Source organism: Gadus morhua, chromosome 14, assembly GCF_902167405.1.
Source record: "Gadus morhua chromosome 14, gadMor3.0, whole genome shotgun sequence".
Lineage (NCBI taxonomy): Eukaryota > Metazoa > Chordata > Actinopteri > Gadiformes > Gadidae > Gadus > Gadus morhua.
The window spans coordinates 7289407-7309789 of NC_044061.1; the positions used below are offsets into that span (position 1 = coordinate 7289407).

The window sequence follows — 20383 nt, forward strand, 5'->3', positions numbered from 1 at the left end:
AGTTCCACAATTGATTTGTATTTAAATAATGCATCGATGAGGGATGAGCAGGAAAAACTGTTGAGGATGATTGAATTTACTCTTGACAGTTAAATTGGGTGAAGGACATGCACACACATTGACAATGCAATCACCCTGAGTGCATCAAACACGCACAGAGCACACATGAATATATTTGATATGCGTTTCGGATTTACAGTGGTTGATTTTTTTATACCTGTTGTATTCTTTCTTGGCTGACTCTCTCTCTCTCTCTCTCTCTCTCTCTCTCTCTCTCTCTCTCTCTCTCTCTAAGTCAGTCTGCCATATCTAATTAATTCGATCTAAATATTATTGAAACTTGGCAAATGCTTACACTACCTGACCAAAGTACATGAATGAAAACTGGGGAGCATGAATGAGGTGTATGGTGATACCCCTTGTCGCCTGGTTTTCACATCAAGCCAGCCTGTAATACATAGCCTGTTTTGGCAGACACACACGCACACACACACACACACACACACACACACACACACACACACACACACACACACACACACACACACACACACACACACACACACACACACACACACACACACACACACAAACAGCTTTCTACATCTAAGTTCAGCTCCTTCCAAACAGGAAGTGAATGTGGTGCGCCAGCTCAAGGTAGCTTGTGAGTGGAATGGACTTGTGCTGCGGGACGAGTGCGGAAAAGCAGAGACATGTTTACTTGAGTTGAACTGAACATGCTCTCTGGAGACCCGCCAGTTGCTCTGCCCAGCCCTACACGCAAACTCTGGGTAAATCACGAGTAGTTTTGTGTTGTTGTGCCCTTGAGCCGTCCCAAAGGATGTGCTCTGAGCTTGCGTGAATGTGTGCTGTGTATGTTTAAGTGCAATGCACAAAGACAATGCATGGTATGCACGCGTGTGAGGAAGATGTGCTGTAGGTAATCCCTGTAGGGAGATTGATTCTCGGCATTTGACCGATCCCTGTGTGTGTCTTCCTCTTATGTGTGTGCATGTCCGACTCACACACACATGCATGCAAGCACACACGCATGCAAGCGCACACACACACACACACACACACACACACACACACACACACACACACACACACACACACACACACACACACACACACACACGGAAAAATGAATCACTGATAAGCTTTCATCTCACCTAAACCTAAGCAGAGTGTCTAGCTGAGCATTAGCCAAGAAGCGTAAGCAAAATTGCAGTTTGAGTGCTATTCCCATATCATGTGTCACGTACAGCTCTCTATCTGGCCGAGGTCGGCGAGTTCGGACAGAAAAGCCTCATGCTCAGCAACTGTTCTCACACCCTGCGTAGTTGTTGACAAAACAGCCCTGTCCAAGCCATTAGATGACACGATTGTGATTACTGGTTTGTGTGTGGAAAAGGCGATATTAGCATAGCACGGGAAGCGGTCAGAGGGTAAAGGACTTGAAGTAGTTTTACTCGACTACCATGTTGAATGTGACAATGATGTGTTTATGTTTGGCAGACAGAATAACTAAATGGAAAGTTGTTGAATCAACTATTGTTGGAGTTGAAGGGTGAACTTTGTTGGATTGGTGCGTGATGCATTTCTTAACACAAACTGCTAAGTATTTTTTTGCAGCGGAAATGGTACTCAGCCAAAAAAACCTTGTTTGGATAAAATGTGCTTGGTCCTGAAGTCCTGGCTCAGAGAGATGGAGAGAAAAAGCGGTAGAGGGAGAGGGAAGTGAGAGAGGGAGTGAATGTATTGGTGTTGCATTGTGTGAATGTGTGAATGTGTGTGCTTGCGCATGCATGGGTTGTTGTGTGTGTGTTTGTGTGTGTTTGTATGTGTGTGTGTGTGCGTGTGTGTGTGTGTGTTCATGTGTGCGTGTGAAAGTGCGTGTGTGTGCACATTCTTGTGCGTGTGTGTTTGTGTGTGTGTATGCATTTAAAAAAGATTTAAAGCCTCTGTAATCAAACCCAGAGAGAATGTGCATGCTTTCCCAGGACCAGCTGATTCCATGTAGAACCATCACACAAGCCCATTCCCTGGAGTACTACAACTCTATTGGCCCTCTTTGCTGTTGGTCACAAAGGGCAGGGCATTAGGGAAAGCCCTTGACCAATGACGCTAATGTTGAGATTCTTTATGATGTCAGGGCTATCTTTAATGCTGCTGTTACGAGGCAGCTCCTCTTTAAGCACATACCTCAGTGGAGATGCCTTTCACATGATTACTAGTTTGGCCAGCATAACAGAAGTGTGACACATTGATTCATTCATCCATAGACATGTATACAAACATGCAAACACGCACACACACGCACACGCACACACACACACACACACACACACACACACACACACACACACACACACACAAACACATCACTGACGGTGTTATATATCTCCATGTATTTCGAGCCAACGCTCCATAGCCTGACCTCTGAACTTTTCCTGTGCCAAACCTAGAAGTCTCTTGGCTCTCCTTAAGTTTCTTTACTTGGCACCCACCGCCTTGTGTGTAGTCAAAAGATCTGCTCACACTGATACCTGTTGGAGGATTTTGATGATCACAGACGAAAAGTTTTTATCCACCTCTACTTATAACAACAGTAACTCCTCTAACCCACCCTTAGATCTTGTAGTATATTTTGAGGTAGAAGCACTAGTGAACTGAGCTCATTAACCCAACTGTCTCTGTCTGAGTCTATTCTTGTATATTCTTGTTTAATCCCTTGGCAACAAGGGCGCCACTTTGCGCTTTGCACTTTGCACTTTGGGGGCTCAAATTAAAAAGCCTTTTTTGTAAACATTCGTAGTGATATGCGATTTTCGCCAATGCAATGGGGGGGATCAGCAAGAGGTCAGATGAGATCATCATGGCGGAAAATGAATTGCATAACGGCTCATTAAAAGGGCACAGCCCACGCTACTACAGAGTTGACGATACGAAAACACGACGAAACGCACAACAGCGTCATCCATATGCATCACATCCACTGCTGTCAATCAAACCAGTCGTCAATGTGCCAGTATCTAGTACTACTACTACTATCTGCTGTAGAAAGCACCTTTGTTAGTCACCGCAGCGATGACGATATCCATTATCCCTGCCTTAAAACAACATAAAAAAGGACCGACTGAAGTAATGACTATGCAATGTTAATGTGATTTTTCAGATTTGTTTTCACAAATTATGCTTTTAAAAAGTTTTGGGGAGAAAATCAGCCATTTTATACAGTGTTCGGGACATGTCACCAGTGTAAATTACAGCTATGTTTGGCAGAACCAAAATAGAAAAACTTCGGCCATAAAGTAATTATATCATTACAGCTACTAACATGCTTAAATTACCCAGCGCATCCTAAGTCTTATCTTTTCTTATGACCAGTAGAATGCATCTAAATAAAGCACATTTTGATTTCATGTATTGAAGTATTAAGATCAATCAAACAATATTCTGGGTTGAGAGTCTGCAGATCAGCCTTTGTCGGGTGGTCTGACATGACCTCTGTCACCATAGCAACAGCAGTGTCTGTTGAGAGATGTGATTCAACAGGAAGTGACTGCCCCCAACAAAGACCTCCTCTCTCAAGACTCACAGCATGTCAGGGAGGGCTATGGTGGGTGTGCGTTTGTGTGTGAGCGTGTATGTGTGTGTAGTGCTCTGACCTTGAAGTCATGCCATCCATGTCAAATGGAAGCGCTTCACACAAAAGTAACATCTAAAATTCAGTTTGCAATGAACTTTGCAAAATGTTGCTTTTAACTTTGTTTATCCATCGTTGATATATGCAGTAAATTGGGAGGCAAACAGACAGTAAAGCCCGATTAACACATAATTCCCAGTAAATGACAAGGATAACATTGCAGGCACTGATAGTGATTTACACCATTCACATGCTACTATGGCCAGGAACATTTCCGTCTTGCTCCTGTTACATAGGGCATAGCAATGCCTGAATATGGGCCAAGGGACAACAGTAATACAACACTTAAGGATCCTTGCCGCCTTAATATTAAGGGACTGAGAGGCGCACCCTTATTTGAAACCTATCCAGTTTCCAGAAATTATTGAAGAAGGGAGCTTGTTTGCAAGAAGAAGAAGCTGTATTGATATTGTTATCGAGTCGTTTTCGACCATAAAACTTGTGGGCCAAGAGAAGAGCCCCCTTTTCTCAGAACCTATCCAGAAAAAAAGGAGCTTGCTTGCAAGTAAAATAAGCTGTATTGATATTATTATCGGCGATTTCATATCTGTCCTCATCAGAGGCTTGCGGTTGGTCAACTAGCTCAAAGTGAAAGCGTCTTCCGTGAGACGACTTAACCCTTACCATGCCTCTTCCCGCACTGTGACTGCTTTCATTAAAAATGTAGCCGTACACGTGTTCCGAAAATAATAATAGGTCTTGAGCAGGCAAATTGCCAGTGCAGATTTTCCAGAATATCGATGCATGTTCCCAATCACACATGACCCCATCCAGGGAATATTCCGTAACATTGCAGTAAAGCACTGCATGTGTGAAATGGGCCTAAGACAGACACAAGAACAGTTTGAAACAACCGTTGGCTTCGGCATCATGTATAATTTGTACTGCCAGCACACAGCAGCAGACTTTAAACCCCACCTTTCAGCACTGCACTCCAAGGCTGTTGACACAATTTACCATTTATTCTGCATCAGGGTGGTTCTCCCATCCGCTCTCCAAGGTTGTGCCGTCAGGGCGCAGTAATGACACGGGCTCATCGCCACCGTGCTCCAGTGCCCATTGGGGTATTGCGTGTAAGTGGTTTCTTTGGGGTCCGTGCGACTGGGCTGTCAGGCAGCTCTCTGATTGGCTGAGGAGAGGGGCCCCCCGGGGACGGATGACTGGCTGACACAACGAGCCTCTGACTGGGACAGATAGTGAAGAAGTGAGGCAGAATCTAGTCCGCCATTAATAATTCTGCTTTATCTGCTGCTGCTGCTGTGGATCCGCCTTTGTCTGCCCATTCCCCCACTCCTCTTCGTTTTCTCTTTCATCCCCTGTTCCTCCTTTATTATTCTCTGTCTGTCTGGCTGTCTGCCTGAATATTGATATGAGAACGATATTTTTTTAGAAAAAGCCCATATTTTGTGATGATAATTATATTTCATATATCAAATGAAATAGAATGTGAGGAGACAACTAGTATTAAAATAATAAAGGATATCCATACAAGATCAGAAACGATCCATAAGAGGAGAATTAGTATAGACGTATAGAAGATGTGTTAGAGTATATCTAATGGTTTCAGGTCAGGGTACTGAGTTCCCTCCCCTGTCTGTGAACGTCCTTGACTCAAATGACTTACCTTTACCTAAGCTAGGTAGGGCGTTTTGCAGAAACCAGCCAGAGTAAGCACGATTTCAAGGGTATCCAACCGAAGAAAACCCACCCCTCTCTGCAGGCCTTTCACCAAAGCCACTCACCCAAAACACATGACTAGCTACCAAGCTTTAGCAATCGGCCTGCCGAGCCTTCTGGAAGTCTCCGGTCATGCACAATGAGAGCACGGGCTGAGTGGGTATAGGTAGCTGGGTAGGTTGGTAGACCATCAAAACAGTTCATTTGGGACGAAGGACCGGATTGTACAGGCTTATTACAGGCATGTTACAGCCGCAGATGCAAGAATTTCAACAAATATGATAAAAATTGATTCTAAAATAAATTGCCTCCTTAGCTTTAATCTGCCGTCTTGCGTCTCACTATGGATTAAAGCATTTTATAATCGCAGCATTTAAAATCGCGAAATTTAGATGATGTAGGTGATGTCTCCTTCCGGTCTTTTTCAGCCTCTGTACGTGACTCTGTCTTCTGAGTTTCTCACTCTCATGGTAACGCCATTGCCATAGAGATATCGCTGTTCAGCATTTTTCTGCGTTATGAGTGTGTGTGTGTTTATGGGATGGCGGCTGGAGGTTTTGCAGAGACGTCTGTAACCCTGGCAACTGCAGTTTCACCAGCAGCTCTGCCGATCTGGCCTCTTCTCTATGCGTGGCTCTGCCTCCCAGAGTCTTTGTACACCCATATTTCCTGCACATCTCCTAACTGCTGTGTTAACATGAATGAACGTTCCACTACAAACCCTATTTAAATAGTCCTTTCATCTTCACTGTCGTCAACAATGAATACAGTAATTTTTGTGCCGATTATTCATGAATAGATTACTTATTTTTAAATAGATTTCTCCAATTCGGCATAGAGAGCTGGCTTGTCGAAAACACAGAATTATTTTCTACATTGGTAGATACAAATATAGAAACACATTCTCCCTCCTCCATTTCCCTTTAGTATCCTGCCCCCTCTGTCGCCATGGCTTCATGGCCGATGTGTCACTGATGTCACCCTTTCTATATTAAGACGGTCATGAACCCCACTTCCAGTTTGGCGTAGCGTGGCCGGTCCGTTTATTTCACAGGAAACAGATATATCCCGCCCACTGAACAATCTAAACACAAATCAAAATCTGTGGCGGCCCTTCCTAACTTCTGCCTTATCTAGGCCACCGCCCCAGGACAGGTCATATGTGGGACACATGCCCCTATAGATCAGGATCACTGCCCATGTCTGGTGTGTGTGTGTGTGTGTGTGTGTGTGTGTCTGCATAAGGACAGCAGGGGTACCGTTGCGATGAGCTGAGGACAAGCTATGAGCCCATTGGCTACGTCTGCCGGCCTGGTTGGGCGTGCTTTTTTATTTGAACTAATTTACAAGAGCTATTCTCAAAGACTCATAAAGGGCAAAGGTTTGGAAGCATTAATGAATGCCTCTAAGGTTTTGTTGGTTTGTGAGTCTTTTATATCGTCCAGTGATATATGTATATATACTGTATAGACCACTATATAATATGCATGTTTTATATATAGATTATGTATATGCATATAGTGTATCCAAGACGGTGCGTCTGTGCTGTGTTGATGTGAGTTTTGTGGCGATGTGAGGATCTGTATGTGTTATTATGGTCTGTGTTCTGATAATGCGTGTGTGTTGTGTGACTGTATATGCTGTTACTGTAACTGTTTGTGTGTGTGTATGCTTGTGTGTGTGTGTGTTGTGTGTGCGTGTGTGTGTTGTGACGGTCTGTGTTCTGATGATGGGTGTGTTGTGAATTTAATGGTGTCTTTCTGTGTGTGTGTGTGTGTGTGTGTGTGTGTGTGTGTGTGTGTGTGTGAGTGTTTGTGACTGTATGTGTGTGTTCAGAGGAGAGCCTGCGTTTGAATGAAGCAGTGAGGAGGTGGTGAGGAACTGATGGATCCCTCCAATGATTTTCATTGCACGGTTGCCATGGAGATGCACTGGCGGTAAGGCCAATGACGCCTGAGGCGAGAGAGAGGGAGAGACAGAGAGGGAGGAGGAGAGAGAGGACGCTGGAGTGGACTATAATTTGTGGCAGGGCTCATTGATATTCCCTGGGAAAGCAACAATGCAACCGAGATCTGGGTGCATTTCCACACACACAAACACACACAAACACACACACATATCATAATATACTTAATACCTGTATTGTTTTGAGTTATGCCATCAGAACACTACTATGGACATGCACCCTCAATCAAAAAGGGATATCATGAGACTGACCTTACCATTGACCTCAAGGTCGCTCTGTTTGTCTGTCTATCTATCCAACAACAGTCATCCATGTATCCATCTCACTGTAACCCCCACTCATTTAATGGGTTACAACTACACAATACTGAGATAATAAAAATACACATTATGTACAGTACATAATGAATACATTGTTTACAGACACAAATATGAATGCTTGCCGGAAAAGTTAATTCAAGTCAGACAATCAATTGGCCAATCAGTTAAATTGTAAGTATGATATAAATCAGTTCTTTCGATAGGCAATCGTATTGTTAGATATGACCCGCCGACTGCTGTGCCCGAATGGTTAAGCAATCACTTTGCTTCGCCAAGCCAGACCCACTATTCCTCATTTGCAAAGTTCCTTTCCCACTATTCAGACACGTGGCTGTTGCGGAGAAGAGGAGGGTAAAGACCGTTCCAACCTAGCACAGGCCTGTTTTCTGTTTCAAGGCAGGAATATTCAGACCTATTCACCCAAGAAAATAAGAAAAACAAAGATATTCGAACGTACTCCCAGTTTTGCTGCTGTATGACGTGTTTAATTTGATGGCTGCCATTCGTTGCCCTCCACGGGGATGGAGGCCCGTCTAATAGCACCGATCCACAGTCTGTCCTTATCAGCAGGGCCTCTGTAGATGTTAAACCCAGTCCTGCATCCTCCTCGAATAAGTACAACCGGCCGAACAACAGTACCAGTGTTTTGATTTGCGGAAGAAAGCCTTGTTTTGCTCTCCAGGTGGGCATTCCTTTATGGATGTGTGAGATCATTTGGTAGTTTATCAAGTAAACATCTAAAGGGCATATCCATATTATCATCTATGATGCTGTCGGGCTGTCTGTACGTCCGAATGCCCTGCTGTCCGTCTGTCCTTCTGTCTTCGCATAATATGTAACCATACATTTGCTTCAATAGTCTCTCTATTTATTCTATTCATCCGTCTATCCATCTTGAATAGTCATTTAGTTATTTATTTTTCCCAGCAGCAGACTGTTTTGACCTTAGCAACACACGTCCACACTCTCACCATAGCAACAGACAGACCCTCTCTTTCTCAAGGCCGAATCTCTGCTGTCATGGAAACCAACAGAGCTGTCAGCTAAGTGGGTTTTGTCCGGGTTATCAAGTGCAACTGCAAATATTGCATCCAAGACAGGCAGAAAAAAATGCAGCCATTTCGATTTTTTTTTTGTAGACTGTGATAAAAGATAAAATTCCTGCTTGTAGGGAATTGTGTGTAATTATGCTTACAGGTATTAATGTTTGTCGGATTCCGAAAAAAGATACAGGATTAATCGTAACCCAGGCCCCATATGGTGGAACAAAGTTGGCAGCAATCACACAAATCCTCCCTGGATACCTGAATACATGCCATGCATACACACCCTAAATACGCACACGCACACACAAACCAACACACAGCTCTAGTCATACACACACCTGCGTGTTCATTGGAGGCTTTGTGTTGGCAGGAAGCAGATCAAAAGCAGGAAGCCAGCGAGAGATAGAGGAGATTTGAAGGAGAGAAAAGGCGTGAAGGAGAGGAGAAAAGAGAGAGAGTGAGGGATTGGTTTGGAAGAGCCTTTCGGGAAGAACTGTTTGCCTTTAGTGTAAACAGTTTTTTGGAATCTAGATACAACCGAAATAAAACCCAGTTGCAGAATCAAGATATTTCTCTGGTATGAAAAGGCACATACAAGGAGCGAATTATGAATACCCTTTTCATGACAAGATGCTTACAGTATTCCTCAGTGGTATCATCTGTATTAATTAAGCCTCTCAATCATAGAACCATTCTCACACAGTCCGCTGTGCCTTTAACCAAAGAGCTATATATTTATATCAATCTTTGTCTTGATCTCATGTCGATATTATAGAAGTATTAATATACACACACACACACACACACACACACACACACACACACACACACACACACACACACACACACACACACACACACACACACACACACACACACAGAAGTCTCGGCAGAGATGTTGGCGTTCTCTGTAGCCGTTTCTCCAGATGTGATCTCTCTTCATGTTGAGCTCCCATTTAGTCAGGGAGGCAGAGCAACAAAACAGGAAGTAGGTCATCAAATTGAACCATCAAACACACACAAGCACGCAGGAACACGTGCACACACATCACTCATTTGGCTATGCACCGCCTCTGTGGCTCTCACTCCAACAGTGAGCTCATTAAAATGTGTGAAGTCACTCCTTCTCCCCTCTGTCTCACTCTCTCATGTCTTCTCCCTCTATACTCTATCGCTCCATCTCACTCTCTCTCTGCCTCATATCTTCTCCTTCCTCCCTTCTCTCTATCACTCCATCTCCCTCTCTCTCTCTTTCTCTCTCTCAAACACACACACACAAACACACACACCACCCCCTCAGAGAGAAAAACAATCACATTGGGCTCAGCAGAATAACCACAGATCATAAATATGTTCAACAATCTGTACTATGTGGTTCCAATACTATTCGGACACAGTATATAATCTTCTTCCCTTTCCTCATCGTCATGCTGTTACGATACTGTTGCCGCACATCAGTATCACAATGCTTCTCTGTGATACACGTACACTACCTCGTTACCCGCCAAGCGTGCGTGTGTGTTGTTGCTCGGTGTTAATGAATGGTTGCTAGGTAGAACAGGAGGTGTGGGGCAGGAATGTGTTAATTATGAATGAAGTGGGGGTCTTGGTGGGCTGCTTCTCTCAGGATCTCAAACACATGCTCACGCCGGCCTCACCGTGTGTTGCCCTGCTTTCCCGTATGCATGCACCATATGTGTACGTGTGTGTAGGTCACACACTCGTCCCGCGGGAGTGGGTACGGCTCACGGATGGCTCGTGCACTCTGGCACAATTGCAAGGGTGTTAAGAGCAGCCAGAGAGGGGCTGGTTACTGCAACGGACTGACTCGCACTAGTTATTTTGGCTGTAAAGGGTCGGATTCTTGGCCTTCTTACACCCAGAAGTATACGTTTGTATTGCTGGTGGTAATTCAGGTCGCAAAACCAAAACCACGTCAATGTTCAACCGTTTTTTGTTCCCTTTTTGCATCGTCAATTTAAACCTAATACCTCGTTGGATAATATTTTTGGGGTATTTCTCTTTCTTTGGAGGTTGTCATTGGAGATCAGCGTTTAAGCTCGCTTAAGCCTCTCTATGTAAACACGCTGCCTTTTAAAGGAAAGCCGTTTCAAACTGAGACTGTTGAACTCCGGTGTGTTGTGCGGTGTGTGTATACGTTCCCGGGTACACACCTCTGTCATAAAGGAGCGTGATGTAAATAGAGTCTCCTTGTTTGGAAGAGAGCGGTGGTACGGTGCCTGCTGTTCCCCTTCTCTGGTACCGGAGACGGGGTTCGACAGAAAAGAAACGCCGTTGGCTTAAAATAGACCCGTGTTTACATGGTATGGTAACACGCCGGCCTCTCACGAACCTCTCTCTCTCTCTCTCTCTCTCTCTCTCTCTCTCCTTTTCTCTCTCTCTCTCTCTCTCTCTCTCTCTCTCTCTCTCTCTCTCTCTCTCTCTCTCTCTCTCTCTCTCTCTCCCTCTTTCTCTCTCACATAAACTATACGTCTTTATTGGACTCAGCTCAGAGGAATGTGAATTAGAGTGTGTTTGTGCGAATGTGTAGGTTTGTGTGTGTTTCGTTTGTGTGTGTTTGTGCGAATGTGTGTGTGTGTGAGTGTGTCTTCTCAATATATCTGTCTCTGCTCAAAACATTGTGCTAAGCTGCAGCATGACGTGTGGCAGCCCGACAGTCATGCCTCATCCTTCCCCAAACAAGTCAAACTTCAGTGCCGCGCTACTTTTCATTCCTCCTGTCATACAGACGGCTCGGGGCTTTAAACAGTCTTTAATACTTAACACGCTGGTCAATGTCTGGTAGAGCAACAACATGGTGGCGTTTCCTCAATTATCGTCTACGGCCAATGCAGCTTCGCTTTGTTGTGCATCAACCCAGCATGAATGGACAGCAGTGGGGGTGTGTGCTCCGTTGACCAGAGGGTCGTCTGAGCCCGTTGCTTGTTAGTCCATGATGTGAACCTGCATGTTTCCTCTGTGTCCCTCCCCAGGAGCAACCAGAGACATCGGCTCGGCCCTGACCAGGATGTGCATGAGACATCGCAGTATTGAGGCCAAGCTGCGCCAGTTCACCAAGTAAGACTCTCCTCACCGCTCCTCTCATTCATCATTTACTCTCTCTCTCTCTCACATTCTCCTCTCTCTCTCTCTCTCTCTCTCTCTCTCACATATGTTCACTATTTCCTTAGTTTCTGTCTTTCGTTTTCATATTTTCTGTACATCCAATCCTCCCTTCGTTGCGTCCTTCCTCCACTCCACTCATTCTTTCTAATCTTCTCTTCGTAGTGTATTTGTTTAATTGAAATACTAAAGTGTATCTTTTCGTATTTATTGTCCTCTAATCTCTCATCATACTTTATATTTGTATGAGATGTAGGTGCAGGTGCTTGATGACAATTCTGCATTAATGTAATCAACCAAACCGTAAAGAACTTACATTTATGGAAAGCAGGGAGGAATTAACTAAACAGTAAAGCAGCAGTATGTTGTGGTTTTATTGAGGAGGTGAGTTAAAGCAGCTCATTCCTCAACATGCTGTATCATTCCGGTAATATGTAATAGAGTTGCGTGGCGACAGCTAATTTTGTCGCGAATGAAATGGCATCAGACACAATTAGCTCTTAATTTATGCATGTTAAAAAAAAAGAGTAGACATTATCCCCACATTGGCCAATACGCTTGACAGATCACCAGTCAGGTGACCAAATGCAGTGACATCTGGCCAAACGTATGAGGTAACTCACCACAGTGGTGGTAAACAATCGGGTGTGTAAGTCATCATTGATCAGCATACCACATGCCAACCACATTCGGTACATTCTAGAAACCAATCCAGAATCCATAGTTTTCTTCCCTCTCATCCCATCCCACCCCGCTAATGTGTTTTCCATGGTTAGATGAGGACGAGGATGATGATGATGATGCAGATGCTATTGGTGATGGAGCTGATGATGTTTATGATTCACCACTGCAATAGCAATCGAAGGGTTCCCTTTGAACATTCAGTCTAACTGAAAATGATTGTGTTTGTGCCGTGACTGATGTGTGTGTGTATGTGTGTGTGTGTGTGTGTGTGTGTGTGTGTGTGTTCTGTGTGTTCTGTGTTAGTGTTTGCGTGTGTGTTTCTGTATATGAATACGCTGTGGGGGGATAGATGAGTTCCCTGGAAAAGCTGAGAAGGGGACGCAGCATGTGACATATTTTGTTAGTCTTTATATAACTTTCAAAGAGATTTAATGCTGTACACACAGACAGGCTGAAGCTAATGACTTAGTTTTTGATTAATGGCACCGTCCCTTGGCAGGCATAGGTAAGCTATAAATAAGCACCTGGAATGTCTTACTCTCCAAAAGCTAATCTTATTGATGAGATCTGATGGTGCATGTTCCAACTGTCCTGTTCTGCATTTTTTGTCTCCCAATCGCTCAATCTCTCCCTCCATCTCTCTCCTTCTCTGTCTTTGTTGTCTCCATCCCTCGTATTATCTTTCTGTGCTTTTCTGTCTTCCTTGTCTCCCTCTCTTCTCTCTCTCCATCTTTTTCTGGTCTTTCTGTCTTCCTTTTCTCCCTCTCTCTCTCCATCTCTTTCTGGTCTTTCTGTCTTCCTTTTCTCCCTCTCTCTCCATCTTTTTCTGTCTTTCTCTGTCTTCCTAGTCTCCCTTTCCCTTTCTCTGTAGTATTTTCTTTCTCTATGCATATCAGGGGACCCCAACTGGGCCTCGGCCCCAAGATTGGGTACCACTGCTCTCTATCATTATCTCCTTTCCATGTCTCCTCCTGCCTCTCCTTCTCTGGTCTCCATGTCCATCTCTCTCTCCAAACTTATTTTTCTCTCTCCTCTCTGCTAACCTGAACTCTACTACCATTGTAACACGCTGGCTGGCGAGCCACTACCTTACTGGCCCAGATGTTCCACATACTGAAGTAGTGAAGTAGAGCATCACATCATGGGTGTATTTATAAATCACGGTCCAATTCCCCAAATATAGCTCCATAGTTTACTCTGGGGTCAGTAGGGGAAGAGAGGCTTTCAGGATTTCTCTGGGGGCGAATTCATATCCTTATGCTGTGCTTCCATTCGTCAAAATGGTCTGAAACACCAGGCAAGGAATGCTGTCCTCCTTAGCATAAAGTATACCATAAATAAATAAATCCATACCATAAAGAAACTATACAATTCCATCGTAACCGTATACATAGTGCACGTATTGTTTTACTGTTTTGGTACTCGTGTTGCGAGTGACGGCAGCAGCTGCCATGTTTTGCGGCAGGTGGTGTTTTTATGCTGTTTTTGGACTTTGGAAATCAATCCAACACATCATCTTCAACAGCATTCATTTGTGAAACCATGGAAAACAACACAGATCAAAATGGAGGAAATCAGTGGCAAACGACAACATTACAGTGAAATACCTCAGTGGTAAAACAAAGAACCTAGTTCAATATGAGCTGCGGAAGGCTGCCTATCATGTGAGCCAGCTGTCCCTCAAATACCTCATGAGTTGGCTTGCCTTCTTTCTGATTTTTAAGTCATGAGCTTTGGTTGTTGAACGTTTGCTGTTGTTGTCAGAACATACACCGAGCTGTAGAGCTCTACAATGTACAATCTCGATTTCTGTATCTCGAGGACATTGCTGTTGTACGTCTCTTGTGCATCTCGAATCCGTCCACCATTATTAACACTCTCCTCCTCCCTTCCCCTTCCCCCGTCGCAGTGCTCTGATGGAGAGCCTGATCTGTCCCCTCCAGGATCGCATCGAGGACTGGAAGAAGACGGCCAACCAGCTGGACAAGGACCACGCCAAAGGTACCCCTCCATCACACCTCCGTAGATCCACAGATATCTGTGTTTTGGTTTGTTTTCATTAGATTAAAGGGAGCTTGTATTTCTTATATTCAACAGTCAAGAAGAAATTTGAAGAAAATTACTCATACTTCAAGAATGTCATAATGTTTTAACAACTTCTATTGGTATTTGTTAAACATAATAGATCCACTGCCAAGGAAGCTAAATTCAAGTATGGACACATTTGTAAGAGAAACAATTTGACTTCACTTTCAGAACGGCAAATACTGTATGGCCATTCACTCTAAATGCTTATTATATTCTATAAGATAAAATCTGATACCTTCGCAGCTTGCAATCTCTTGGAGTTGTACTGGAAATGCCTTGGATTGAAAATGTAATCTTAGATCCATTGGCCTTACGTGAAATATAAGTGGACACCATGATGTAATAGATAGAACTACAATGGCAGGAAGGGCGGTAGAGCTCATTCTGTTGCACTCCTTGTTTTCAAAGAGTACAAGCGGTCGCGCCACGAGATCAAGAAAAAATCATCCGACACCATAAAATTACAGAAGAAAGCTCGCAAAGGTATGCGCGCACGCATGCACTCACGCACATACATGCACACAGACGCAGACACACAGACCCACAGACACAGCCAGACATACAAACACACACACACACACACACACACACACGCACACACGCACACACACACACACACACACACACACACACACACACACACACACACACACACACACACACACACACACACAGCCAGACACACACACACTTGCCCGCACACGCACAGACACACAGATGCACACACCCGCACACACAGTACTGTTGAAGGAACCTGGAAGAAAGGAAGGAAAAAATCATATTTTCAGAAATCCTTATTTTGACTTTGACAAAAATGCAGCGCAGGTGCATACATCAACATACTGATTTACTCCCCTTATGAAGAACGGTTGCCAAGAGTGTAGGGTTCTATCGCCATCTAAGGGTGATACTTTGAACAACAGGTCTTTGCCCATTCGTCCCCAAATATTTTGCGCAGTGATGTAGCAACCAATAGTTGGGGCCCTCTTTTTGAAGCAGTTTTCACACAGTTGCCGGGGAGAGATTTTTAAGTGGTTTGAATTAACAGCTTGAGGCAAATGGTTCAACGCCTGAAAAAAATCACCTCATTAGCAGTAAAAATACTAAACACGCGAAAGGAAAGCCATCCTCTGTTGGATTTGAGGTTAATACAGCTTGGTGAAGCTGTTCAATGCCAATAATACCATGACATACTGAAAAGTCTACAGATGTTCTAAATAATGGCTCTTTCACAAAAATGTTCATAGCTGGTCAAAGAAAAAGTCAGTATCCATCGGTGAAACATCCTTTGAAAATGTGTGTCCACTGGTGCTTTTTGCTTTACTTTCCAAAATGCATTTCCTTTTTGGTTTTGCTGGCGGTGTTATTTTGCTCTAACCTGTGGCTGTCTTGTGATGGCTTCCCTGTACTAACTGTACGACTAAGTTTTGCTTTCTTTTCTCTCTCTATCTCTCTCTCTCTTCTCTTCTTTGCTCTCTAATTACTACCCGGCCTCCCTATCTCTCGTCTGTCTGTCTGTGTGTCTGTGTGTCTGTGTGTCTGTCTGTCTGTCTGTCTGTCTGTCTGTCTGTCTGTCTGTCTGTCTGTCTGTCTGTATTTCTGTCTATCTATCTATCTATCTATCTATCTATCTATCTATCTATCTATCTATCTATCTATGTCTGTCCGTCTGTCCGTCTGTCCGTCTGTCCGTCTGTCTGTCGGTCTGTCTGTGCATCCCCCCCCCTGCTGTGCTGTTTGGCCCCTGCTGTAGAGATACAGGGTAAGTATCAGCATTGCTTTCTGGTCGGCGCCATATGCATCCACTGCTTCCTCTTAACTCCCTGCTCAAAAACAAATAGATAACCATGACGATATACTGCCCATACTCCACCGTAGTTTCATTCGCCTGCCATCGCCATCTGCGTCCTTTTCCATAGACATCCCACCGGGACCACTTGCTGAACCTACAGGAGGAAAGCAGTGTCTGTCACTACCTCTTCCTGAAAATACTAGCCATTGGTCGAGAAATCCATGAAACCCACTTTATGTTATAGTGAAGGTTGATGTGTTTCATTATTAGGACCTCGTGCAACGCCCAGTTAACAATGAGGAGAATGTGAGTTCATCCTTCAGTTTACCCTGCCAGATCCCACAAAGAAATAATGTGAGGATGCAAACTAGCTCAAGTCCAAGAATGTCTTGATCAAAAAACATTCAAAAGAACACACCGTGTTTACTTTTGTAGCTTCGCACCCGTGAGCCAGCGCACTCCATGTGACAAACTGCACTCCTACGCAACAGTCCTGCAGCAACATGTGTACTTTTGATCATATTTTTTTATTTGTCCTCCTCAAGTCTCTACCGCAAACTCTGCCGCGATCTCCCCTTTCCTGCCTGCTACAGTCTTTTTTTTTATGTTTATCGTAGGGCATGTATTGCCTCTGTATATTTGTTATAGGAGAGGTGTGTATGGTTGGCATACCTGTGCATCGATGCCCTTCCTGGATGTTGTTTGAATGGGAGCAGAATCAATAATTGGCCAGGGACATTGTTTTTTGTGTTTAGGTTATATTTTGGTTATTTTACTATTGAAATATATATAAAATATGCATATATTATACTACTATTTATAGTAGTATATTGCCTTTAGGCAGACTGACACACAGTTTTTATTCTCTGCAGTAAATGACCATGAAATAATGACAAATCACACATTAATATATGTCCGTGAGGAATTGGCAAAGCAACAGGAACTGACAGCAGCAACGATTTTTATTATTGAAAAATTCAGCCTCAGCCTTTACCCTTGGCCACTCAATTTATCCCCACGAACACTCACTTCTTCAGTCTTACAGTGGCTTCCTGTCTGCGAATGCTTTCAGGTGCACTTCACACATTGAACACGAACACACCCAGTTCCAAAGCCATTATCCAGTGCTTAACCACAGCCCTTTGCTGCCACCTACTGTACCTTGGATGCACAGCGTGTGCATACGAAGCAATTTGGGACCAATTACTTTTCAAGCAAGATGCCAATGTCCACGTTGGTTAAGTGCTCGCTAGATCTCATTCATTTCAGTGGTTGCCATGGAGATAAATGGGTCACGCTAACACAACCATGGCCTGGATTTTCAATCATTTCCACTCACTCCGTCCTGCTCGCATCTTCCCATACTGGGTGATAAACCGCTCAACCATGCTCACTAAAACATACACACACACACACACACACACACACACACACACACACACACACACACACACACACACACACACACACACACACACACACACACACACACACACACACATTCCTTAACGTTTGAATATGCTTTAATACTTCTATCTGCCCTTGTCACCTCTCCTGTGCTCTGCTCTTCTCTCCATATCTTCTCCTCTCCTCTATCCTCTCCTCTCTTTCTCATGTCCATCTCCTCTCCCCACCACCTTTACTCTTTTCCATCTCATCTGCCCTATTTTCTCCTCCTCTCCTCTGTTCTCCATCTCCTCTCCTCTCTCCATCTTCTCTCCTCCTCTCCTCTGCTCATCGCCTCTCCTCTCCTTTCCTCTCCTCTCAACTCCCCATCTACTCTCCACTCCTCATCTTCTCTCCTCTTCCCATCTCCTCTCCTCATATCCTCTCCTCTCCCCTTCTCCCTCCTCTCTCCTCTCCCCATCTCCTCTCCTCATATCCTCTCCTCTCCCCTTCGCCCTCCTCTCATCGCCTCTCTATTCCCCATCTCATCTCCCCTTCTCCCTTCTCTCTCCTCCCCTCTCCTGTCCCCATCTCCTCTCCTCTCCTCTCCCCTCACCGACACTGTCTCCTCTCTCCTCTCTCCTCCCCCCCCCCCCCCCCCCCCCCCCCCGGCGGGCTCCAGGCCGCGGTGACCTTCAGCCCCAGGTGGACAGCGCCATGCAGGACGTGACCGACATGTGTCTGCTGATGGAGGAGATGGAGAAGCAGGCGGTGAGGCGGGCCCTGGTGGAGGAGCGCGGACGCTTCTGCACCTTCATCGGCTTCCTGCAGCCTGTGGTGGTGAGTGGGGGGCCGGGGTGGGAGGCTGGAGGGTCCATGGTCTGACTCACTGTGGTGGGAGGCTCGTCAGTCGTTATGAGCCATTTAAAAAAACATCTGTACAAACCCGTGATGTCAGAAGTGAGAGTGTCCACCCAGATGTGTGAATGATAGGTAGGTAGGTAGATCGTTAAAAGGTTAGAGTCCACTGAATTTACACACACTGGGAATTCGTCTTAGGAACTCCGGCAACATAAAACATAGCACACAGCACACAGACAATAAATGCATGAATAAATACCAGTGCAGTTCTCGGTCCTGATCTCTCTCATCATAAGCCCTGGCTGGGTGGTGCATTATCTATCTGTTGATCTATCTTGTTGTTCTTTGTGATGGGGATTGTTGCTGTTTCAAGTGCAACACAATTATTGTTTGGAAATCTTGCAGGGTAACATTCGTGCAGTATCACATGAAGTGCAATTTTAGAGGAACTGTAGTTAAAGTGGAAGTCACAGGCTAATGTGAGAGAAATGTGGTTGATTGCCTGTTGTGTCATTGATTTATGAAAGTGTGTGGGGGGGGGGGGGGGTCACAGCAGGTACATGTGCTATAGTATTCATGTTTCTATGGTTACCAGAATGGGGAGATAGCCATGCTGGGAGAGATCACACACCTCCAGGCCATCATCGATGACCTCACTGTGCTGACCACCGACCCCCACAAACTGCCCCCAGCCAGTGAACAGGTGAACCACTCTCTCGCCACCCGCACACACACACACACAGACGCACACACACACACAGACGCACACACACACACAGACGCACAGACACACACACACACACACACACACACACACACACACACACACACACACACACACACACACACACACACACACAAACACACAAACACACACACAAACACACAAACACAGAGCACAGACACACACACACAGACAGACCCCAAAACACTCACACAGAGAGACCCAAAAGCACACACCGTTTTTTGGTGTGTGTTTTTGGACGGACTGAGAGACTGTCAGACAGCCATAGCTGATCTCTATGTCTCCTGGGTCATCTGGTCTCTTGTCCTTAGGTTTTCCACATTTGAATTGTCGCAGTGCAATGTTTTTGTCTTTAAAACAGTCTCTGTCTATCTCTCCCTCTCCCTTCTCTCCCTCTCTCTCCCCCGGTCTCTCTCTCTCGTCCAGGTGATTAAAGACCTGAAGGGTTCAGACTACAGCTGGTCATACCAGACTCCTCCCTCCTCCCCCAGCAGCTCCGGCTCTCGCAAGAGCAGCATGTGCAGGTACACTGGCACACACACACACACATGCACACATGCACACATGCACACACAAACATTCACACGCGCACAAACTTTGTATCTGTTCTGTGTGTTTGGGTGGTGTCATTGTTTTGATATTTTTTTTATACTTTAAGTATACGAAGGAGGTGCCTTTCTTCAGTCTGTTTAACCCTCTGTTTTGTGTGTCATAACTTGTCTCAATGGTTTTATTTCAATTAAATAAAACAAGAATGAATGAAAATTGTTAGTTTGTGTGTGCGCACCTGTGTGTTATAAAGGCATGTCGCATTGATCCAAAAGTCCCCACAAGGCACAGCCCCATAAGCATGCATCAGTTCTAGAAGTGTGTGTGTGCGTGCATACATGTCTGTGTGTTTTTGTTTGTGTGATCGTCTCGTTCCACTGATCCTTGTAAGCTCACAGTATCTCTCTACCACCCCACCCCCCTTTCCACCCCAC

The 20383-nt window shown here is 44.8% G+C and overlaps 1 protein-coding gene across 6 annotated transcripts in view; it reads left to right on the forward strand.

Moving 5' to 3' along the window:
• mtss1lb (MTSS I-BAR domain containing 2b) overlaps positions 1-20383 on the forward strand; it is a 52164-nt gene that overhangs the window by 24583 nt on the left and 7198 nt on the right. For 3 of the 6 annotated variants that reach the window (XM_030376392.1, XM_030376390.1, XM_030376394.1), the window contains exons 4-10: positions 11715-11799; positions 14438-14529; positions 15025-15099; positions 16370-16378; positions 18477-18634; positions 19251-19358; positions 19827-19924. In XM_030376392.1, coding sequence (XP_030232252.1) covers positions 11715-11799; positions 14438-14529; positions 15025-15099; positions 16370-16378; positions 18477-18634; positions 19251-19358; positions 19827-19924 — 625 coding nt within the window. The remainder of the gene's footprint in view (positions 1-11714; positions 11800-14437; positions 14530-15024; positions 15100-16369; positions 16379-18476; positions 18635-19250; positions 19359-19826; positions 19925-20383) is intronic. The other 3 variants (XM_030376391.1, XM_030376393.1, XM_030376395.1) reach the window with 1 other exon arrangement.